The 24,951-nt window shown below is 41.7% G+C and overlaps 1 protein-coding gene across 4 annotated transcripts in view; it reads right to left on the bottom strand.

Moving 5' to 3' along the window:
• Positions 1-24,425, bottom strand: part of LOC133877892 (IAA-alanine resistance protein 1) — a 30,123-nt gene extending 5,698 nt beyond the window's left edge. For 2 of the 4 annotated variants that reach the window (XR_009901800.1, XR_009901801.1), the window contains exons 1-5: positions 23,782-24,425; positions 20,274-20,357; positions 20,103-20,152; positions 11,674-11,725; positions 7,346-7,465 (exon numbers count right to left, since the gene is read on the bottom strand). Coding sequence is in view for 2 of the 4 variants with exons in the window: in XM_062316345.1 (XP_062172329.1) it covers positions 7,346-7,465; positions 11,674-11,725; positions 20,103-20,152; positions 20,274-20,357; positions 23,782-24,076 (601 nt within the window). In the remaining 2 variants the exon portion in view is untranslated. The remainder of the gene's footprint in view (positions 1-7,345; positions 7,466-11,673; positions 11,726-20,102; positions 20,153-20,273; positions 20,358-23,781) is intronic. The other 2 variants (XM_062316345.1, XM_062316352.1) reach the window with 2 other exon arrangements.
• Positions 24,426-24,951: the final 526 nt, after the last annotated feature.

Below are 24,951 nucleotides of genomic sequence, written 5' to 3'. Positions count from 1 at the left end.
TACATCACATTAAGAATTCAAGGTGTTGTCACACAAATCTACAACGCCGCTGATAATAAACAGATTAAGAACCCAACTCAACAAAAAAAAAAAAAAAAAAAAACAGCAACATAGACTTGAAAGAAGAGACTACAATATAGAATTAAATACTTCGCTTTTATAGGTAAACACAACCCGCGCACTCAACCTAGATTGAACCAATGACCTAAAATGTTACATACAGGCATCAAATCATCTAATAAGACATTAAATAGCTCTTATCATCTTCCTTCTTTTCTTGGGGATAGAAATTTTTCAATGGATATTAAGCAACAAAAATTTAAGGCTATGTTTAAGAGGAACTATTATTTGAAACAAAATAAAAGCTAACGATTTTGGATTTTTTATTTTATTTTATTTTGTGTGTGTGTGTGTGTGTGTGTTTTGATTTGAAAAGAGTTTTTTATGTGATAGAAGTTGATAAGTGTCTTCGGTAGGGTCCATATTTGAAAAGTATTGTCGGTAGGGTCCAGAGAAGAAAATGTTCACTAAACTTTTTAGTGTCTGGTGTTTTCAAAGAAACAAACACTAAACATGATTTTTTTGAAAAAACACACTTATTTTTTTAAGTGTGGAGGCTGACTTCTTACCTAGAATAAATACAAAAATACATAAATAAAGAGGTGGCCGCGTCAGCCGAGGAGCGGCGATGGCCGTGCGGCTACCCCCTATTTGGTTGGGGTGACAGTGCAGCCACAACGTATCTGGGTAGGGTGCCCTTGCAGCCACCTCTTACCTAGCCGCCCCCCCCCCCCCCCCCCCCCCCCCCCCCCCTTCTCTTCTCAGTTAACCTCAATTTTTATTTTTATTTCTAAGTAATAAATCAGCCTCCATACCGAAAAAAATAAGCACCTATTTTCTCAAAATATTCCTATAAGGTGTGTAAAATTTTATAAAACATGTGTTTTTTTTTTTTTTTTTTTTTGAAAATGTTGTGTTAAAGGAAAAAAAAGTATTTTGTGTTTTGTTTTTTGAAAAATATTTCGTTTGGTAACTAAGTTTTCAAGAGTGTGTTTTTGTGTTATAAAAGAGAACTGTTTTCAAAATTGTTAGTAAACATGGCCTACAGTTCTCAATCCATAAAATATATCAACAATTCTAGCTGGATAAAAGGTGAAAGACCCCCAGCGATATAGCAAACGTCTTTAGTCAGACTTGCATTACATCAATCCTTCAAAACAGCCCCTAATCATCAAGATAAGATGAAATTGCTGATTTTTGGTGTTTAGAATCCAACACTTTCTTCCCTTTTCTTTTTTCTCATTAGTATTACTGTTATTGTCATTATCATTATTACTATTATTGTTGTTGTTGTAAAGCCTTTCTGGTTTCTCTTTTCCAGTAGCAGTAGCAATGGAACCACGGAAAGTATGCAGAAAAAATGTCTACATTTCCTTCTACATTAATTTGCTCATCAAGACACATTTAGTCATCCATTTCCCACGTATTCTTGGACAACAATGCTCTAATAGGCATGGTTTTTTCCTGCTTATTGAAGAATATGAGGGCAGGAAGAAAAATGGTTCCATTTTAGTGCCGCAAGGGAGATACGGTGAGGGTTGGGAGCGGTTTGAGGTGGAGCTCCGCCTAGCCATCAGTCATCTTCAAGCGGATCAATCCAGGGTCACAAAGCAGAATAGTGCACCGAATTAGCTGGGACTAAAGCGGAGACTAGGAGGAGTTTTGCAGAGGTGTTAACTTCGGCTCTGCCAGTTAATGAAGAGCCGTTTGGTCCTTCCAGTCAGCCTTTAGCAAGAATTCCAAGGTGGTTGGAAGGTTCTAATGAAACAGGGAAGAAGGAACTTTATCAGGTGCAGGGTCCGGTTAAGGATTTTCGTGCTCATGCAAAGGCTCCGGTGTTTCCGGCCCCTACTTCGTCGATGTTTCTTTCATCGGCGGCTCACGATCGCCTAACCAGAGATTTCTTTCCGGCGAAGGGCTTGAAGAAGAAACCAGCTCCGGTGTCTCGTGCATCGGGAAAGTCGCAGGTCTCATTCCCTAGGAGAGAAGCTGTTGGGTCTGCCAATACGTCTTCCGCTGCAGCACAAAATGTCTTCTCTGGTGACAGGCTAGGTGTCCGTAGGTTAAGGGAGTCGTTGGCAGCTCTGCACGAGGAGATAGGTCTTTGTCTAACGGATCTTCTCTTGCTGGAGGAAGGACACCTGGATTTCAGTCAGAAGCAGTTTGCTTCTCACGCTGCTCCTAAGACCAAGCAGGCCTTTATGGGCTCTAAGGATACCCGGCCCATCTCCATATCCTCTAAAGTGGCCCATGCTTCTAAAGGTAAAGCCCCATTGGGTTTTCCCATCAAAAAGCCCAAGTTTTTTGTTAAAGCTAAAGCTGGATCATGCCTAAGACCCTTTCCGACCCCTTTGTTTTCTATGCATGCTGGAGCGTCAACTTCCGCAGCACATCAGGTGCGTAAAGACAAGGATTCCGGCATCTCTGCTCGTGGGTCTGGTTCAGATCATTCCAGTCGTGTTTTTCAACGTGTTTATCAACGCCGGAAGTCTGGAATTTCTAAGGCTGTTTGGACAAGAAAACAGGGACAGGTCCCTGCGGTGGGTCAGAGCGTGAGGTCTGAGATACCAAAAAACTCCCTTCGGCTGAGTATACCTGAGGTCGTGATGTGTGGTGAAGAAGGAGAAGATGCAGCAGTGGCTCTTCAGGGGGACGGTGGCTCTTTGAAGGGTAACAAAAATACTGAAGTAGGGGAGCAGGGCGTGAGGTCTGAGATACCAGAAAACTCCCTTCGCCTGAGTATACCTGAGGTCGTGATGTGTGGTGAAGAAGGAGAAGTTGCAGCAGTGGCTCTTCAGGAGGACGGTGGCTCTTTGAAGGGTAACAAAAATACTGAAGTAGGGGAGCAGGTTTCGGGAGTCTTGCCGGAGCTCCTGGTTACAGACTATACTTGTGATGAGATGGTTGCTCCTGCTGTGGGTACAAGCTCAGTGACAAAGATGATGGACATTAACAATTTGCAGATGGTGATATGTGAACCTGTTTTAGTGGGAATTCAAGGGGAGAGCTGCCTTTGGGAAGACTTTGGTGCAACAGATGAGGGAGAAGCTCTACTGGACAGTGGTACACAGGATGTTAGAAGTGATCTCCTGTTAGAACTAGAAGAATAAAATTCTAACGAGGAGGGGGCGAGTGGTGCACCGCTGGAAATCACACCTTTGGCAGCAAAAGGGGGAGAAAAGTACAGGATATCACCTAGATGGGTGGTGGAAAAAGTTATGAGATGTTATCAAGCTATCGGATTATCTTGCGAAGGATTTGAGGACAGAATGTTAGCTATGTTTGAGGAGATAGAAGCTGCTGGAGGAAGATCCCCGGCCAGTCCTAAGACTTTGTGTCCGTTGAACCAAGGGACAAAAGGGAAGAGAGAACTAAACAGGTTGGCTTGGTCCTTGAATTATGAGAAGAAAGGGGTTCTATCGGCTAGAGGTCGCACTAAAGGTAGGGGTTCTTTATGCAGTTATGATGCCTAAATTACTTTCGTGGAATGTTAAGAGGGCTTAATGAGATGAAAAAAAGAGTAGAAATTAGAGGGCTTCTAAGAGAATGGAGGGCGGATATTGTTTGTTTGGTGGAGACTAAGATGGCAATAATCTCAAGGGAGGTGGTGCGGAGTTTATGGGGTGTAATCAGGTTGATTGGTGTTATTTGGGAGCCAATGGAGCATCGGGTGGGATCTTACTTATGTGGGATAGGAGAGTGATGGAGAAATTGGAGGAATGTATAGGTAGATATACGGTTGCTTGTTCTTTCCGCAACATTGGTGATAATGTTTCTTGGGCTTTTGGGGGGGTTTATGGCCCAAATGATGACAGGGATAGGAGGGATTTATGGGTTGAGTTAGCTGGACTGATGAGTTGTTGGGAGTTGCCGTGGTGTATTGGGGGAGATTTTAATGTTGTTCGCTTTCCGAGTGAGAGGTCGGGCATTGGCAGTTTCTCAGTTGCTATGGAAGAATTTTCAGACTTCATCTTCATGCAGAACTTGGTGGATCTACCTCTTCAAAATGGCCATTTTACATGGTCAAATAACCACACATGGTCTAGAATTGATAGATTCTTAATTTCTGTGGAGTGGGAGGAACACTATCCCGAAGTAGTCCAAAGGAGGCTTCCAAGACTTCTGTCCGATCACTTCCCGTTGTTTTTGGATTGTGGGGCACCAAGAGGAGGAAAAAAGGTATTTTAAATTTGAGAACATGTGGCTGAAATATGAGGGTTTTGTTGAGCAAATCAAGAAGTGGTGGTTGTCTTATGAGTGTTCAGGTTCTCCAAGTCACATTTTGGCGTTTAAACTGAAGGCATTGAAGACAGACTTGAAGAAATGGAATGCTGAAGTGTTTGGTGATGTAGGGAAGAAGAAGAAAGAATTATTGGAGGGCATTTGTGAGCTGGATTCAGTTGATGAAGGCCGAGGTCTAGAGGAGGAAGAGAAGGTTCGCAAGATAGATATGTCTAGAGAGCTGGAGAAAACTCTTCTTTTTGAGGAAATAATATGGAGACAGAAATCTAGAGCTTTGTGGTTGAAGGAGGGGGACAAGAACACAAAATTTTTTCACAGGATGGCCAACTCACGTCGTAAATTTAATCAAGTGGACTCTATAAGTATAGATGGTGAAATATAATCCAAGGGAGATTCAGGAGCATATAGTTCAATTTTACAAAAACTTGTATGTTGAGAATTGTTCTTGGCGGCCAAGGGTAGAGGGCCTTTCTTTTCTTTCAATTGATGAAGATGAGAGTAGCTGGCTAGAGAGAGGGTTTGAGGAGAAGGAGGTGTGGGATGTCATCAGAGATTTCAATGGAGACAAGGCTCCGGGCCCCGACGGTTTCACTATGGCTTTTTTTCAGAAGTGTTGGGATATCTTAAAGCATGACATTATGGCTGTTTTTGCAGATTTTCACTCTCGAGGCAAGTTTGAAAAGAGTTTCAATGCTACTTTTGTCTCTCTGATTCCAAAGAAGAATGATGCTGTGGATGTGAGTGACTTTCGACCTATCAGTCTTATTGGGGGAATTTACAAGATTATTTCCAAAGTCCTTGCGAACAGGTTTAAATCAGTTTTGGGTAAGATTATTTCAAACACCCAAAATGCGTTCATTGGTGGTCGACAAATCTTGGATTCAGTGCTTATTGCTAATGAATGTGTGGATAGTCAAATCCGTTCAGGGGATTCTGGGTTGTTGTGTAAGTTGGATTTGGAAAAGGCCTATGATCATGTGAATTGGGACTTCTTACTTTACTTATTACAACGTTGTGGCTTTGGGGAGAAATGGAGAGCTTGGATTTGTTTTTGTATCTCTACGGTGAGATTCTCCATCCTTGTCAATGGAACTCCGGCGGGTTTCTTTACTAGCTCTCGCGGGTTGCGACAAGGTGATCCTCTGTCGCCTTTATTATTTGTGGTGGTTATGGAGGCTTTGAGCCGGATGCTGGCTGTTGCGGTGGAGCAGGGTTCGATGACAGGTTTTACTGTGGGACATAGAGAGTCAGAGGCAATAGTAGTGAATCATTTATTGTTTGCTGATGATACGTTGATTTTTTGTGGAGCGCAAGAAGAACAAATTCGACATCTGAGGTGCATTTTTCTTTGTTTTGAGGCAGTTTCGGGATTAAGGATCAATTTAAGAAAATCAGAAATTGTTCCTATTGGTGAGGTGGAGGATGTTGAAGGGTTGGCCCATCTTATGGGTTGTCGGGTTGGATCTTTGCCTATGACGTATTTGGGTATGCCTTTGGGTGCCTCTTACAAGTCCGTTCTTACTTGGAAAGGGGTGGTTGAGAAAATGGAAAGGAAGCTGGCTGGTTGGAAGCGTATGTATTTGTCAAAGGGCGGACGGTTGACTCTTATTAAGAGCACGCTGTCCAATCTCCCCACGTATCTCTTGTCACTGTTCCCTATTCCTTTGAGGGTGGCTAACCGTTTTGAAAAAATCCAGAGGGATTTCCTATGGGGTGGCATAGGGGATGAGGCCAAATTTCATTTAGTGAAATGGAACAGGATTTGTACTCCGTTGCATTCAGGTGGGTTGGGAGTTCACAACCTCAGCCAGTTTAACCAAGCTCTTTTGGGTAAATGGTTGTGGAGATATGGTAGGGAGAGAGAGGCTTTATGGCGTTTCGTGATTGACGCCAAATTTGGGAGCCTAAAGGGTGGGTGGTGCTCTATTGAGGTGTCGGGTTCCTATGGAGTAGGGGTTTGGAAATATATCAGGAAAGGGTGGGAGAAGTTTTGCAATTATGTTCGGTTTGTGGTAGGGGATGGGTCATATATCAGTTTCTGGTATGATCGGTGGTGTGGGGAGAGACCTTTGAAGCTTTGTTTTCCAGTTCTGTATAGTCTTGTGAGGAACAAAGCGGCAATGATGGTAGATAATATGGCGGTTCATAATGGCAATATTCATTGGAATGTTCTCTTTACGCGGCAACTCCAGGACTGGGAGATGGAGATGGTGCTCTCTTTCTTCGAGCGGTTGTACTCCACTCCGATTCGACAAGGAGAGGGTGACAAGTTAGTTTGGAACCTCTCTACAAGGAGCTATTTTGAAGTAAGGTCATATTATGAAGCACTTAGTAGGAAAGAAGGTCCATCTTTCCCGTGGAAGAATATATGGTGTGCTAAGGCTCCGACAAGGGTGGCGTTCTTTGTATGGTCTGCAGCTTTAGGTAAAATTTTAACTCATGACAATCTGCGAAAGAGGAATATTGTGGTTATTGAGTGGTGTTGTATGTGTAAAAAGAAGGGGGAGTTTATTGATCATCTGTTACTTCATTGCGACACCGCCCGTGAGCTTTGGAGTTTTATGTTTTCTTTATTTGGAATTGAATGGGTCATGCCACAATCGGTGCTGGGTTTGTTGACTACGTGGGGTGCTTCTCGAGGGCATGGCCTAGCAAAAAATGTTTGGCGTTTAGTTCCTCACTGTGTGTTGTGGAGCATTTGGAGGGAGCAGAATGCGAGGCTTTTTGAAGATGTCGAGACTGCAATGGTAGTATTAAGGAAGCGTCTTCTTAACATGCTATATCTATGGATAGCACCCCATCTTTGCCACCTAGGTGTTTCTACTTTTGTAGACTTTCTTAATTTATTAGTTGTTCCTCCCGTTTAGGGGCTCTCTTGTATACTTCCCGTGTATTAGGGTTGCGCCCTTCTGCGCTTTTTATTGAATTTTAAATTACTTATCAAAAAAAATATATATATCCATACACATATATATAAGTTGAAACAAGAAAGCATATAGTTGACATGGTTAATAAGACAAACATCAAATATATTACTACTAACCAAGGATAGACATTCCTACAGAGAGGTCTTTCAAAGAATGTGAATGTGAATGATCGTGTCCCAAATGATCATGATCGTCATGATTTGCATCATGATCATGCGAATGGGAGTGTTGGCCACCTGCAAAAACATAAAGAGATTAATTTATATGTCAGATAATAACATAGTTTAGCCACCAACACTTACTTGTTTTTCCAATTGTTGACCCAAGAATCAACATAAAACGGAACCAGCATTTACGGCTCTGTTTATTTCGGCGTAAAATGTTTTCTGTCAAAAAATGTTTTAAAGGAAAACATTTTTCAGGAAAATGTTTAGCGCTAAAAACAATTTCAGGAATTTGGAGCGTACCGAAAATCACAAACATTTTTTATATTTTCATTTAATTATATTAACCTATAAAAATGAATATTTATTCACAACAAAAAAATATTAACATAAAAAAAAATAATAATAATTTGAGTTTCGGCAGTGGCTCGGTGGTGGTCCGAAGGGAGCCCAGTGCGGACTTGGTGGTGGTCCGACGGTTTGAGAAGGAGAAACTCAAATTCAAAAAATGATTTACAAAATTTAAAAATGAAAATCATTTTTCAAAACTAAAGAAGCTTTTTAAGTCAAACCGAAAATATTTTCGGTTGCACCAAACACCAAAAAATATAGAAAATATTTTCCAAAAAATATTTTATGCTGAAACAAACGGAGCCAGAGTTTAATTAACTTTTGTAAGATTCAAAGCTTCATACCAAACATCTTTTAAGTATCAACAAAGCAAAATTCAAAATTCTCTAAGAACTCCACCACCAAAAACAGAACTTTTGAGGAGAGACAGACAAAGAGATGATAGAGCAGTTAGTTCTAAAATGAAGCTGGACATCTCCAAAACAAAATAAAATAGAAATAAACCTAAAAGCAATGAGACTTGAATTGAAAAAAGCCTGGTAAAAACCTTGAATATGTACCAGTCACCTCAGAAAACAGTAAAATATGGGTAGTAAGATACCATTGGCAACTTCTTTTAGCTTTTATAGGGTATTTTACATGAATATCTTTTTCTTTTATAGAAGTAATTGAAATTCATTAAAACGCAAAAGGGTGCACCGAAGTACACATGTAGTATATAAAGGAAACACCTAACTAGAAGAAAATAAAAAATAAAAAATAAAAAATCATGTGATTTTTTTTTATAAGTAATCGAAATATCATTAAAAAGAATAAGGTCACACCCTAGGTATACAGAAAGTATAAAAGAGATACACCTAGCAAGGAAAAGAAAAAATGAGAAACTACTTTTACCCCCCTCTAACTACCATCATTTTTGAAATGTCCCCCCAATGTTTCAATTTTTGCAATGTCCGGCCCAATTTACCATTAGGATTGCGATGTCCCCCTTCGGCGACCCAAATGACAAAAAACACCCTTGCACAAGATAAAAATTGCAATTTTTTTGATAAGAAAAAATTGAAATAGAAACATTGGGGAGGGGAGACATTGCAAAAAGGATAATAAAGAGTATTTTTGGGTAAATGTAGTTAACCCAAGAAAAAAAAATTAAGAAAATCATGAAAACTAGACAAATTCAGATAGTCTAAGCAATTGTCCAATGGTAAAGAGTATTGGAGAAAAAAGACTATAGTTCAACTCCGTCCTCACGCGGTCTTCAAAACTTTTACTATTTCTTTACTTCTAAAGACACCATATTAGACAGGATGGAACCATCTTCCAACTACACTTTTAAGATTGCTATACTGTCCTCTCCAACAAGCAAACAATGTCTACTACTCGTCTCAACATAACCCAAGTTAGCACAACACGACTGAAAATAGCAAATAAAGCACTAGCAATCTCACAATGGAGTAAAAGATGATCTACAGACTCTCCACTCCGCTTACTCATACAACACTAATCAACCACTACGAAATACCGCTTCCTTAGGTTATTCATGGTGAGGATCTACCCTTGGGTGGCCGACCAAGAAAAAAAACCACTCTCATGGGCAACCATCTAATGGTACCGGGGTTTGAGGCCTAGGCTAGTTGCAAAGAGCTTTCCCAACCCTAAATCAAATGCTTCAGCACCCAAACCACCAACTTGCCAGACTAAGAGAGGCATTCCTCCAAAATAGGAAACATCACCAAATTCACCAACATCAAGGCGCCCAAAACTGAGAGCAACCATCCCTCCCTCATCACTGACGATGTGAAGTTGGAGATTGAGAGAGGCAACGATTAGGTGTCAAGAGATGACACCTTAGACAAAGAGAAGCTACGGGCGAGATAGTTCTCTGTAACTTCACCCCACAAGACACTAATCCATATGAGTGGCATAAATTTCGGCGCTAAGTTGAGATATTTGGTTACCGCTGGTAAGTTCTACCTCATCTCAGTGCTTCCATCCAATAGCACTTGCAATCACATGACAGATAATGGTCCCTTTGGCAAATAAATGCCGACAAAGGAGCTCTCAGTATCCTCACCTAGTGGAACTTGTTGACTTCTCTCCAAGTCTCATCCAAGTGGGACGACAAAGACGTCAACGCTGCACGACTGGCCTATCGAAGATCCTCTTGGTTGAAGAAATAGCACTCAATGTTAAATATATTCAAATGAATATTTCCATTTCTTTCATAGCATGTGTAATTTTTTTTTATAAATAATTCATTTCATTGTAAAGCGCAAAAGGGCGCAACCCTAGTAAACAGGATGTATACACGTGTAAATTAGAATGGAGAGAATTAACATACCTCCATTGTTGTTGTGGAATGAACCCTCAATTGATATTTTGTTGCTTGAATCGTCTCTACCTTGATATAAAATAAAACAAAAACGATGTGTTTTGTGTGGAGTCTAGTACCCTTTATCCTAATTTACCAAACTCATTGTGATAATAGAAATCAATGAGCCAAGTCTATTTGTGTAGGGTGAGAATACGGGCTTCCTCACATGTCCTAAAATTGGCCCAACCCATTATGGGCCCAAAACAAAAGTGAATGACTATGCAAGTCCACATAATAAAAATAATTCCACCACTCGGACCTAGCAACACATCTGAGCCTAAAGAAGACACCCAAGGCGCTTTCACTTTTGACTTGAGCATGAATTTGGTTCTAGGCCTGAAATTTTGTTTAACCCAAGTGCCAGTAGATCTCAGAGGGCCCTTGCCTTTAGAGAGCGCTTTAGATTGGGCCAAGGGTAGCAAACCGGTAGCGATTGCAATGATGGGAGGTTTAAAAGGAATCCTACCTTCTAGGTTGGGCTTCGACTCAACCAACACTGCCCTCTCAAGGTCTAGCTTACTTTCAATACCAATTGGGCCCTAGCCCAAATCAATCCTTTCAATACAACGGGTTACTTCCAATTTAAGGCAAACCAACGTGTCTCTAAAGGTGCACAAATCAAGAATTGCACCCAAATCACCCTTGTCAATCCTCGAGCAAACTCCACAAGCGGAGGATCTAGGATCCTATGAACACCCAAACGAAACCCTTCCAATCCTGATATGTCCCTTCAGTCCTCTCATATCAGAATTACTAGATTTTCCCCTAGGCGATGAGGAAATTGCCTGAGACTTCCTCAATGCAGCCAGCACTTCTGCATACTACCTGTTACCAAACACCTCAACCAGATTTTCCAACAAGGAGCCAAGCAAAGAACAACCACCTTTACGAACCCCAATTGTCTTAACTCTAATCCCACCACTGTATAACAAGTGGAATAATTCTAGAACTGTACGCAACTCGAAGGTGAAAGCTTTCCACCTCTACTTGCTGGTAGTATGATAAATCCCCTTCAACCACCCCCATCATACTCCACCACAAATGCCCACGCATATTAGAACAATGCTGGGCGAGGAAGGTTGTGTTCTTAACCCTGGAGGATGTCACAAATTCCTTCGTCCCTGCTCTTGAACCATAACCTCCACTGTTGCTAACAACCAAGATACACTCAATTTACCCACGAAGATTGACCAAAGGTTATCCCTACTCCTTTCATAAATCCGTAACACTGAAGTCCCTTCCCCCACCACAAACTCGAAGGATTTGGATTCAATAAAGCACCACCTTGAATTCCCCAGAAGAAAGAAAATTTTCAATTAAAAGAACTAATCTTATGTCAATGCCGGAAAACTAACAGACTGAAGAGAACTGTACACGCCTTCATGTGCCAACGAGAGAGAGAGAGAGAGAGGGGGGGGGGGGGGGACACAAAAACAGCATCATTGCAGAGAGCATAATAGAATAGCCAAAAGACATGCCATTTTACATGAATTAAAGTTGTAAACAAGTGGAGGCATCATTAGAGTATAGAAATAGTATCTGATCTAAATCATACCAAAAGCATGTGGTAATTGGTGAAGAAAAGCATCTCCTAGCATAGCTCCTGCCTGAGAATGGCCAAATCAAACTAACCAAATTAATCGAGATAACAACAAAAAAATAAAAAATGAGAAATGAAAGGAACATTATAATATATATATATATGTCAAGTATATAAAAGGATGAACTGTGATGTAAGTGACCCAGGCCAATCAAGAGTGACTCAACTAAAAGTTCGACTTGGCTCAACTTGTCTGCTAAACGAGCTGAGTTTAATACTGGATCAAAGCCTGTGACCTAAACATATAAGTTTTTTTTTTCTTTTGGGAGCTAGGTTTCATTGAATTGTGCCATCACATTTGGCCCACCTAGAATTCCTTTTTATTGATTTCTGCTGCCAGATTGGGCCCCCCAGAGTTCCTTTTTGACTCTCTCTCACACACATACCGCAAGTACGAGGAAAGAAAAAATAAATGTGTTTCTGACAACTCTAGCCATTGTGGATGACCAACGGTGGAAGGGGTACTTGCTCCTTTAGGTTTCATCGGGTTTTTTGTGTCTTGATTTTCCTTCAAAAAAAAATTCTGCTTTTTCATGTTGAAGTTCAGCTTTTTTCTCTTTCAATTCTTTTCTTTTCTTTTTTAGCAATCTAAATTTCACAGATAATGGGTCAATGTTAATGAATTATTAACATACTATATAATTCGATTGGTGCAAATACAAAGATTTTAGATGCATTTTTGTGCAATTGCCTCTTTAGTTCATTAACCCTCTTAGCTTTTTGGAGAATAGCTCCATCATGCTTTCAAGCCTAGGCTCAAGATCAAGCTTAACTTTGGCTCATCATTTGAAATGAGCCCAATCAAGTTGAGCTCAAGCTTGAGGATTTTTTTCATGAGCAGAGCTCAAGCTTGGTTGGAAAAGCTTAAATTGAACTTGAGCCAGCTAAAGCCCAGGCTGCTTGGTCCAGCTCATTTAAACCCTAAAAAATAATTGGAAAACATAACCATTACATGGTTTTTAAGGATGATTAACCATGTTTAAATTCAATACAACTAATATATTTTTAGGAGCTATATTGAAAGCACTTATCAAAAAAACGGAGCTATATTGAAAAGTATAGATCTTGCATTTTATATGGTGAATAGAACTTTCTGACATATTTAAATTCATTACAACTAATATACTTTTAGGAGCTATGTTGAAAATTATAAATCATGCATTTTCTATAACAAATTGAACTTTCTTATTTTGTGATGAACATCAGTAAAAAGTCAAAACAATCATGATCCATCCATCCATCCATCCAAAATTTCGGTAAACTTGGTCCATCAAAACAAATGTAAACATTTCATTAACAGAAGATCAAAGAAAAATGCAAGATGATGGCCATTTAATGCAATGCACATAAAGTATCGTGTTATGAACAAACTGCATGTAATTCTTTCGCCCATTATAATTTTGTACATAGATAAGTGCAGTTAGTTCCAATTTTTTTATTATTATTTTTTTTTTTTTGATAAGTAATCGAAATATTATTAAAAGCAAAAAGTGGTACTAAGGTACACATGGAGTATATAGGAGAAACATCTAGCTAAAAGGAGAAAAAAGACAACGAAAATCATGAAAACTAAGCAGCCAATGAGCTAAAACGCAGCTATCCAGGTATAGAGAGTAAAACAGAAAAAGCACTCAAGCTCCACCAACGTCCTCTCATGGCCCTCAAAATTTGTCATTTGGTTCCTTCCAAAGACACTACAAAAAGCAAGAAGGCACCATCTTCCACAGAGCAGCACTCCAAGTGCTACAATGTTACGCACCTATGTTAGGCGCAAAAAAACCCTAGGCGCTAACCACAGTGGCGGCTGAGACAATTAAGGAAGAAGAGGAAATAAAGGCTGTGCTTGAGGAGCACGGTTTTTAGGTAGGAAAGTCCTAAGAATAAGGGGATTTTGTTTCCCCGGTTGTAGCCTAAGAATAAGGAATTTACTTCCCAATCAGTAGCTGATTTATAGGAAGCAAATTAAGGGAATTATATTTCCCCAAAATTATGGTAATCAAGCAGTTACTGCTGTATTGTAATTCACCCTATTTATATGGGGGATTCGAATGAATAAAGGCATCCAGAAAATTTATCAAACCAACTCCAGTAGTTGCTAGGAGGCAGAGGTACCTCGAATACCTCGTATCATCTACCTTTCCAAACATAGGTAAGCACAGGGACACAAACCCTGCCGCTGTACCTTTCAGCAAACCAGTCACACGGTCTCAAACCCGGGTCCTTAACAGTTTGGTATCAGAGCCAGGCTTCAGCATGACGGAGCAGCGGATCGAGAGCTTGGATAAGAGGGTGGGGTCGTTGGAAGAGAAACTCACAAGGCAGATGGAGGAGTTGCGGGCTTTCCTTGTCGACCAGTTCAAAAAAAAACAAGGGGAGGAGGCTAGCAAGTCCGCTAGTTCTTCTGGCGTGCGCTCAGGCAAGACGATCTCCCGAACAGAGTCAGGCGGCTCCTTTCCAAAGGTAGCCAAGCTGAATTTCCCCAAATATGATGGCACCGAAGACCCGACCAGTTGGGTGTGTAGAGTGGAGCAATTCTTTGAATTCCAGGATACTGCGGAAGAGGACAAAGTTATGTTGGCAGCATACCACCTGGAGGGCGAGGCCCAATTGTGGTACCAACTCTTTAAAGAAACGGAGGAAGGGGCGTCTTGGGAGCAATTGAAGGAGGGTCTTCATACCAGGTATGGCCCGACGCAGTTTGATGATTTCTTTGGGGATCTAACGAAGTTGCGGCAAACTGGGACAGTGCGAGAATACCAGGGACAGTATGAGCGTTTGCTGAGCAGGGCGGGTCGACTCACAGTAGCACAGCAGGTTGGCGGGTTCATCAGCGGACTCAAGGAGAGCATAAGGCCGGAGGTACAGGCATCCCGACCTGCTACGCTCACCTCGGCAATAGGGCTGGCCCGCTTGTATGAGGCGCGGCTACTGTCCCAGCGGAGGAGTCCCAGTTTTTTTGAGCCTCGGAGGACCCCGGGGCCGCCAAACGCACCCCCATTACCCTCCGCAAATCTGGTGCGAAACCGAGCCCCGGTGGTTCGGAGATTAAACCCAGCAGAATTAAAGGATCGAAGGGATAGGGGCCTCTGCTTCAACTGCGACGATAAGTTTTCGCCGGGGCATAGGTGCAAAAAGCTCTTCTTAATTGAGGGGGTTTATGAAGAGGAAGCTGGGCATTCCATTCCGGCTGAGGAAGGAGAAGGGGCAGGAGAGGAGGAGTTCGAGATTCCCGAGATTTCCCTTCACGCCATCTCCGGGGTACCAACCCCCCAAACGATGCGAATTTCGGGAACCATCCAGGGGGCAAGGGTGATTTTGTTGGCTGATTCGGGGAGCACACACAATTTCCTCAATACCCAATTGGCAGAGAGGTTGGGATTGATACCGGACAGAAACGGGGCATTTGAAGTGGTGGTTGCTAACGGGGAAAGGCTCCCTAGTAGAGGCAAATGCTCGGCGATACCTGTCTTGCTAGAAGGTACATCATTCATACTAGAATTTTTTCTTATTGACCTCCGGGGGTATGATGCAGTCCTTGGGGCCCAATGGCTCAAGACCCTCGGCCCCATCCTGTGGAATTTTGCATCCCTGCACATGAGCTTCACATGGCAGGGGCGGAAGGTGTTGCTGACCGGGATAAATTCCCCTAGTAACCGATTGATAGAAGGGCAGAAAATGCAAAAGGAGCTGCGGCGTGGTTCCGAAGGTATCCTACTCCAATTATGGGCGGTTGAACTAGGAGTAGAACAGCAGTGCCCAACCGTAGACGACCCAGAATTGCAGCAGCTCCTGGAGAGGTTCCAAGATATATTCGGTGAACCACAGGGGCTTCCGCCAAGGCGCCGTCATGACCATAAACTTCCCTTGATCCAGGGGTCTTCTCCGGTTAATGTGAGACCATATAGATACCCCCATTATCAAAAGAATGAGATCGAGAAGATTATTGTAGAGCTGTTGAACACTGGAGTGATTAGAACCAGCACCAGTCCTTATTCCTCACCGGTCTTGCTGGTTAAGAAACAAGACGGCTCGTGGCGGTTATGTGTAGACTACCGAGCCCTCAACAAGATTACGATCAAAGACAAGTTCCCGATTCCTTTGATCGATGAGCTGTTGGATGAACTGCAGGGAGCGCAGTATTTTTCTAAGCTTGACCTTCGTTCCGGGTACCACCAAATCCGGATGAGGGAGCAAGATATAGAAAAAACAGCCTTCCGTACTCATCATGGGCATTTCGAGTTTTTGGTCATGCCCTTTGGTCTCACAAATGCCCCCTCGACTTTCCAATCCCTGATGAACGACATTTTCAGCAGCTTCTTACGCAGGTTCGTTCTTGTTTTTTTTGATGACATACTCATTTATAGTCGATCTTGGGATGAACACTTGCAGCACCTCAATGAGGTTTTGGAGGTCCTGAAGGTTAATCACTTATATGTTCGAAGGGAGAAGTGCAGTTTCGGGCAACAAAGGGTAAAATATTTGGGTCACATCATTGATAGAAATGGGGTTGCAGTAGACCCAGAAAAAATCCAGGCCATGTTACTATGGCCAAAACCTCATAACCTCAAGACCCTTAGGGGATTTCTCGGCCTCACTGGATACTATCGTAAATTTATCCAGCACTACGGCAGTCTTGCTAGGCCTTTGACTCAACTCCTGAAAAAGGATGCGTTCGGGTGGAACGAAGAGGCTGAAGAGTCTTTCTCGCTACTCAAGGAAGCAATGACCCAAGCTCCGGTATTAGCCCTACCAGATTTTTCCCAGCAGTTCGTAATCGAATGTGACGCTTCCGGCATAGGCATTGGGGCCGTGTTGATGCAAGGCCGCCGCCCCATTGCATACTTCAGCCAAGCCCTCCAGGGACGAAACCTGGTCCTGTCCACTTACGAAAAAGAGATGCTCGCGTTGGTCACCGCAATCCACAAATGGCGGCCCTATCTCTTGGGCCACAAGTTCGTAGTGCGAACTGACCACCGTAGCTTGAAGTTCTTGTGGGATCAAACCATAGCCACAGAGGCGCAGCAGAGGTGGCTGATCAAACTCATGGGCTACGACTTCGTTATAGAATACAAGAAGGGCCACGACAACAGGGCGGCTGATGCTCTCTCTCGACAGGCCGAAGGGGCTCTCTTGGCCTTATCTTCACCTGTTCCGAGTTGGGTCGAACCTATCCAGCAAGAGGTCCGAAACGAACCAGAACTTATAAAATTGTCCGAGGAAATCCAGCAGCAAAATGTCAAGGGGCCGTGGCAGGTACGGGAAGGACTCATTTACTTCAAAAATCGGATTTATCTCCGGTCCGTATCCCCCATTGCAGCAGCCATCATCGCCGAATTTCACAACCGCACTCATGAGGGGTATCACAAGGGCCTCCAACGTATCAGGTCTGTCTTTTATTGGTCTCAAATGAAGCCACAACTACGCGATTTCATAAAGAATTGCGATACCTGCCAGCGCCACAAAGCTGCCAATACCAAACCTGCTGGATTATTGCAGCCATTGCCCATTCCAGAGCACGTGTGGTCGGACATATCCATGGATTTTATCGATGGGTTGCCCTCTTCTTATGGTAGAACCACCATCTTTGTGGTTGTAGACCGTCTCTCGAAATATGGGCACTTTACACCCCTCAAGCACCCTTACACCGCGGCACAGGTAGCTCAAACCTTCTTTGAGGTTATTTTCAAATTGCATGGAATTCCAGCATCTATTGTGTGCGACAGGGACCCCGTCTTTACTGGAATTTTCTGGCGTGAGCTTTTCCGCCTCCATGGAACCAAGTTCAACTTCAGCTCCGCCTATCATCCTCAAACAGACGGTCAAACGGAGGTAGTCAACCGCACCATTGAGATGTACTTGCGGTGTTTTACCAGCTCCTCACCAAAACAATGGGCTAAGTGGTTACCGTGGGTGGAATATTGTTACAACACGGGGTATCATTCGGCTACCAAGCGAACCCCATTCCAGATTGTGTATGGAAGGCCTCCACCCCCTCTGTTGCCTTACGTTCCAGGAACCACCAAGTCGGCGGCAGTTGAAGACACTTTGAGGGCCAGGGACGAAATTCTGCAAGAAGTACGGCAGCAATTATTGGATGCCCAAAACCGAATGAAGCAAGTGTATGATAAAGGCCATATGGAGCAATCTTTTTCTGAGGGTGAGTGGGTTTACTTGAAGCTTCAAGGGTACCGGCAGCAATCTCTCCAGAAACGGCATAACCAGAAATTGGCCCCCAAATATTACGGGCCCTACCGCATTATCAAGAAAATCAGTTCAGTAGCATATCGTTTGGCTCTCCCCCCCCCAAACCAAAATCCATGACGTTTTTCATGTTTCAGTTCTCAAAAAATGGGTAGGAGTTGGCACTCCAATACATGATGATCTTCCCCTCCTTTCCGTCGATACTCAGCTGACACCACAAGCCATCCTTGATCAGAGACTCCAGCACGGAAATAAGGAGATACTAGTACACTGGAAGAACCTTTCACCAGCTGATGCCACGTGGGAATCTCTTTCGGACTTCAAGCTTCGCTTTCCTACTTTTACCCTTGAGGACAAGGGTCATTTTAAGGGGGAAGGAGTGTTACGCACCTATGTTAGGCGCAAAAAAACCCTAGGCGCTAACCACAGTGGTGGCTGAGACAATTAAGGAAGAAGAGGAAATAAAGGCTGTGCTTGAGGAGCACGGTTTTTAGGTAGGAAAGTCCTAAGAATAAGGGGATTTTGTTTCCCCGGTTGTAGCCTAAGAATAAGGAATTTACTTCCCAATCAGTAGCTGATTTATAGGAAGCAAATTAAGGGAATTATATTTCCCCAAAATTATGGTAATCAAGCAGTTACTGCTGTATTGTAATTCACCCTATTTATATGGGGGATTCGAATGAATAAAGGCATCCAGAAAATTTATCAAACCAACTCCAGTAGTTGCTAGGAGGCAGAGGTACCTCGAATACCTCGTATCATCTACCTTTCCAAACATAGGTAAGCACAGGGACACAAACCCTGCCGCTGTACCTTTCAGCAAACCAGTCACACGGTCTCAAACCCGGGTCCTTAACATACAACCAGTCCAATTTCTTTTTTTTTTTTTTGATAAGTAAGAATACTTTATTAAAGAAAGCGTAAGGCGCCCCTAAGTACACAGGAACAACCAAAGCTAACCCACTAAAACCCAATAGAATCAACAAAACCCGAACCCCTTGAAAACGAAGAAAAACCCCAAAACAAACTACAGTAGAAACCAACTAAGAACAAAACAACCCACCACCCACCCACCAAAGCACACAAACCTACATCATGTGTGCCTTGCCTTTCCTACTCCTAGAAGGAACTTTAGCATCACCATAATTGATGGAGCTATGCAAATTTAGTAGCTCCCTTTTTCCTTTAGACTTTTGGCGCGCAATCATTTTCTCCCGCAGAAAATCTTCTTCCATGGCTTCCCTAATTGCCAAGGCCTCCTCCCCAAAAGCCCCTTCCAATGCCCAATCCAAGGGCGATCCATCCCAATAGTCATCTTCCTCCTTCTCCCAAACTACAAACTCCAATCTCCCCGAATTGGACAACCAGTCCAATTTCTTAATATTATTAAATCATCATTCATCACATTGAAGTTCATTCCACTTTCAGCTGCATGAATGCATAAGCTAATATCGTAATCCTAGGTAAAGAGGACATGCTACGCACAACGAAACTATGCCAATCAATAAATGTTTTTGGTCATAAAGAACGTGTCTACGATGGTTGTTCAGGTCATTTGGTTGCTTTGCTGCAGACTTAAATTTCTTGCAGAAAATTGCCTACACTTTGTGTTGCTTCCTTGTAATATCAGAGGAAGCATGGGAAACTCACATGCAATAGTCTTGAGAGTTCAACAACAAAGGAACCTGTGCCCATCTGGATTGGCACCTATACCCAAGGGAGCATCGCTTTTGTATACAATAAACTTCTGTATTCTGACATTCTAGAAGGTTATATTAGTCCAGACTAATGAGGAGACAAAACTCGTCACCATTAGAACTAAATAAATTCAACTAAAACCAGTAACGTGATTTTCAATGCTTATAACAAGGATTTGAAGCATAGCAATAAGAAATCGTAAGAGTTCATCATCTTCTTTTTCGTTTAATAACTTCAACATGTTCACAAAAGTTATGAATGTTAATCAATTTATTTTTTTTTGATAAGTATGAATGTTAATCAATTTATAATTCATAGTTGCCATTAAAAAGCATCAGTTACAAAAATCAAAGTTAAGCAATAGCCTTAGTAATTGAAACAGAGGATACACATGCATTAGTATTCAAGAGATGTACCATAAATTTCATAGTTAAAAATAACTAATTAAGATTTATGATCCAAACTCATAGGCTTGAAGAACTAACCCCAAATAAAGCCAATGAATCAACAACAGTTTTTGATGGTTTCCCTCGTACTGCAATAGCTCAAAGAATTCAGTCTCTTTCCTTGGGATAGGTGTCATTAATTTCAGCAAAAATCATTACCAAATTAGAGAATAAGTTATTTAAATATGTATTGACAATTATGTTACTTACCAAATATTACCGGCAAGATAATCAGGCATATAAGAGAAGCCATGCTCACCAAAAATGAGCATCCCAATGCATTAACCCATAGACCTACACACAAAAAGGAGAAAAAAAATTAAAAAAAAAAATGAAATATATAACTGCACCTCATATTGGGAGTGTAAAAAGTAAATATAACTTTAGAACAATTTCTTTTACTAAACACAAAGAGTAATCAAAATGGATACTGAACTTAGTGTTAGTCCAAGTGCTACAAAGTAGCAACCCATAATCAACTATCAAATAAGGTAACATATGGTTACTTGCCAAAATCCAACACATGAAAAGGGATTGAATTTACTAGTTCATGCCTGTGGTAGTATATTTCATGTCAATGATTACCCCTCTCTGATGAGGTATCTTTGCTTCATTCAGCCATCCCATGAATTTCTATACAGGCTACCTGGTAGCAAATAGTATTCCCACTTAAGGAGACCTCAGCAGGTGGCTTTTGTATGTCTGAATTAGCATGTTCTTGTCAGTACCAGGCCTTCTAAGATAAGATGCTGTTCGATTTTGATATCTCTGTTAAATAAGGAAACCCTCTGGTATGTATGGGAAAGAAAAAAAAAATCTAAGAGATGCTTATCAGGCCTAGGACTCCAATCATGAACGCTGTTGATTCCATTTTCGATAGGTCTGAAACATTGAGCTTGGCCAGGATGTCTATGCATGAAGCTTCACCAACAGCCGATGGCAATCCTTTGGGCTTGGGTGGTTCTGAGACAGAAAAGGAATTTGCTTTGTTGGATGGCTCTGTCAATGAAGAGGGTCAGTTGAATAAGGAAGAGGATAATGGGTTGGAGGTAAGAGTGGATGAAGAAAGTGGTTCGGGTGGTAAAGTGTCTTGTAGTCTGGATGGGCTTGATATCCATTGTGCAAAGCTATGGACGGGCAGGTTCAGAATTGGTGCTTTGTAATAGGGAGGAACCATTCGTTTGCGAACCTTTGAACTGTTCCTTCCCTAGCTTGTTTACCCAACCTGAGTGTTCAGAGCCGATGGTTTCTGGTTGGGTCTTGCAGAAAGTGAAGGATATACGTCATTTTATTGGTCTATCTGGTGATGGGTTTGAAGGGAAATGTATGGCACTGTTTGCAGCTATCGAAGTGAGTCATAATCAGACAGGATGGGTTTCTAACTCCAAAGCAGCCTTTCGAAGTAATAATTAGCTGAAAAGATTATTCTGCTCGATAAACTATGATTCCACGGGTGGAAGTTCAAGTCGTAGCAGAGTGAAGGGGAAGGATATTTTGATTTATCCATGATGCTCAAACTATTATCATGGAATGTAAGAAGATTAAATGAAGGGGAGAAGCGCCTTAGAATTAGGAATTTACTCAGAGAAGAAGTCAAATATTATTTGTCTTCAGGTGACCAAGATGGAGATTTTTGTCCTATAGTATTGTCCGTAGCTTATGGGGTTGCAGTCATGTAGATTGGTGTTGTTTGGACTCTAGAGGGGCCTCTGGTGGTATTTTGCTCATGTGGAATAGACGGGATGTGGAGAGAATCAAAGTATGTGAGTGAGTTCTCACTTTCCGTTTCTTTCAGAAATGTCAAAGATCAATTTTCTTAAGCTTTTGCAAGTGTTTATGGACCAAATGATGATGGTGATAGAAGGTTTTTATGGGATGAACTGGCGGGTTTGGGTAGTTGGTGGGACTTACCATGGTGCATTGGGGGTGATTTCAATGTTGGGCTTTCCTAGTAAAAATCAAGCGAGGCCCATTACAATCCAACCATGTTGGAGTTTTCTAATTTCATTTCGAAGCAGTGTTCATGGATATTCCTCTAGTGGGCAATTCTTTTACGTGTTATAGCAATCGGGACCTCTCCCCGTGGTCACAAATTGATAGATTTCTTGTTTTCCCTGATTGGGAAGCCTAGTTCCCTTATTTGATTCAGAATAGGTTACCTAAACTATGCTCAAATAACTTTCCTATTCTTCTCAATTGCAGATGTCTTCATGGAGCCAAAAAAATATTCAAGTTCGGGAAGATGTGGCTAAAATCGGAAGGTTTTGTTGATAGGGTGAGATTGTGGTGGTCCTCTTACCACTTTCAAGGTTCTCCAAGTTATATTCTGGCTCACAAACTCAAGGCTCTAACAGTTGATTTAAGAGCTTGGAATGAGGAGTTTAGTAACATAGGGGGAAAGAAACAGGTGATGAGGAAAGAATTATGGGTTTTGGAGGAGATAAAGAGGAAGGCTACAGTGATTAATGATTTGGAGATGTCAACTCTTTTGGAGGAGGTGAGTTTGAGGAGAAATCGATGGCGCTTTGGTTAATAGAGGGTTACAAGTGCACAAAGTTCTTTCATTGAGTGGCCAATTCGAATAGAAGGAATAACACCAGATAGCAACTAGTGGTTAATGGCACAATTTGTTCATACGAGATAGGGATTAGAGAACATATTGTGCAGTTCTATGATAACTTGTTCACTGTGCGTTATAGTTGGCAACCTAAGTTGGATGGCCTCCCTTTTGAGTCCATTGAGGGGGGAGGAGGCCATTTGGTTGGAGAGACCTTTCGAGGAGACTAAGGTTTCTAAGGTGGTGAAAGCCCTTAACTGTGACAAGGCTCCGGGTACTGACGGTTTTAGTATGGGTTTCTTCCAATCATGTTGGCAGGTGCTCAAAGCAAACATTATGAATGTCTTTTGTACTCACAAAAGGCTTTAGTACTCAAGAAAAAGATCCCTGATAGGTCACTAAATGCATCAATGTTCTCCTAAAATTTTGTTTTTCGGAGAGACTCTGCAAGGTTTACTTGGAGAACGTCTACAATTGAGTAGAAGCACATTTAGATTTTGGTGTTAATGAAAATTATTAACATCATCCTTCATTCAAATGAATAGAGTGACCCAAGTAACCAGAGGAAGGAAAATAAGCAGGAGCAGCGCAGATAGAGAAAGAGAAAATCAGTTGCGCCCATATGTTACTGACTAATTTATGCTCTATGCAACTTATTTCTTACTATAACATGTGTGCAGAGAGTCACAATCAACTTTGAGGAAATTTACAGCAATCAACTTGAGAAAGAGCAAAATTGTTCACCATATGAGATCTAATGCATCCTTAAATAGTGCTTCAACTTCATCTTCAACATTTCTTTAGGCCACTACACAGATCCTTTTGGGTTTGTGATTTAAAAATAACAATTTTAAAACGTATGATCTGAAAATGTAATTTTTAAAAACGCAATTAAGCATTTAGTAAAATCGTAATTTAATCTTTAAAATCGTGTTTTTAAAAACAAATTTCATTGCATGCAATTTGAGAAGACAAATTTTTTGCGTTTTCAGATTGCAAAATTTTTAAAAATGCACTCAATCTATATGCTTTCTGCAATTTAGTTTAATATAACACTTTGTCATGCAACTAAAAGAAAATCCTAAAACATTGCGGAATTGTAATTACTTTCTTTTCCCACGCATTTTCACACAATACAATCAATCAAAGATATCAGATTACCTAGACCCGAGAGATCCGACGCACCACCAAAATGCTTGTGATCATGGTCGTGCTCGAAGCCGAACCCGTACAATTTCATATCCTCCTCCTCCGCCAATTCCTCCGGAAGCTTCGAGACCGAACGCTCCTCATCATGATGATGATGATGACCATGGTCGTGTCCGTGATTACAGTGGTCGTCGTGACCACTGGACTCGTGGACCTGCGACACACCGAGTCCGGAGTGGCCCCAGCTCAGATCCAAGCACAGCCCAACCACCAAAGCCGTAATCAGCAAGGAGATACGTAACGCCATATCTTCCAAATGTAACGGAACGGAACGAAAGGAACTGCGGAGGTTTTGGTGAGGGTCCGAGAAATTAGGGGCGTGTTTGGCGGAGGGGATTAGGAGTTGCGGCGCTTGCAGGTGCCTTCGATGGTGATGAAGCAAACGATGCCGAAGAAAAGCACGATTATGCCGATTATGATGCCGAACATTATTACGTCCATTTTGTATTTGTATTTTAATTTTGTTTTCCTTTTCTCAATTTTTTTTTTGTTTTTAATTTTTTTGGGTTTTTCTCGGGGCGCTGAAAGAGGGATCTGACTCTCACTGCGTCTCTCTGATTCTGAACCCAAAAGCAAGTTAGGGGGAAGTACTTCCTGATCAGTGATCAGTCTGTCTACTGCTAGAATTGCAACTATTGTCTCGTTCACGTCACCACAAATCGCTGATCCTCCGTTGCTGTTCACTCGGTGTATCCAACGGGCCACGTGAAATTTCATGTAAGAAATTGATTGAAAACACTGTTTGTAGCACTAATGAACTCTTTATATTTTGTATTTTTCCAAAGTTTTAACAAAATCTACAAAAAATTATCATTTAATAAATTCTTAATCAAATGTTAAGTTTAACATTTATCAGTAACCCTAGCAAACTAATCAAACTAAATAAGATTTGCCTAGTGTATACGGCACACCCATGTATCAGCTCTTTATATTTCAATCTTATCTAACCATTGATAAGATATTTGAAGAATTTTCTTCGTAATTAACAACATCCTTTAAGTGAGTAGGGGTACGCCGCAACAGAGGTGGCGATTGAGGTATCCAATGTATTGTTTCTAAATCCTCATCAGCATACCTAGAGGTGGTGACCGAGGTATCTAATGGATTGTTTTTGAATCATCA

Source organism: Alnus glutinosa, chromosome 1, assembly GCF_958979055.1.
Source record: "Alnus glutinosa chromosome 1, dhAlnGlut1.1, whole genome shotgun sequence".
Lineage (NCBI taxonomy): Eukaryota > Viridiplantae > Streptophyta > Magnoliopsida > Fagales > Betulaceae > Alnus > Alnus glutinosa.
Note: the sequence above shows the minus strand (reverse complement) of the source record. Positions and strands in the feature narration are given on the sequence as shown.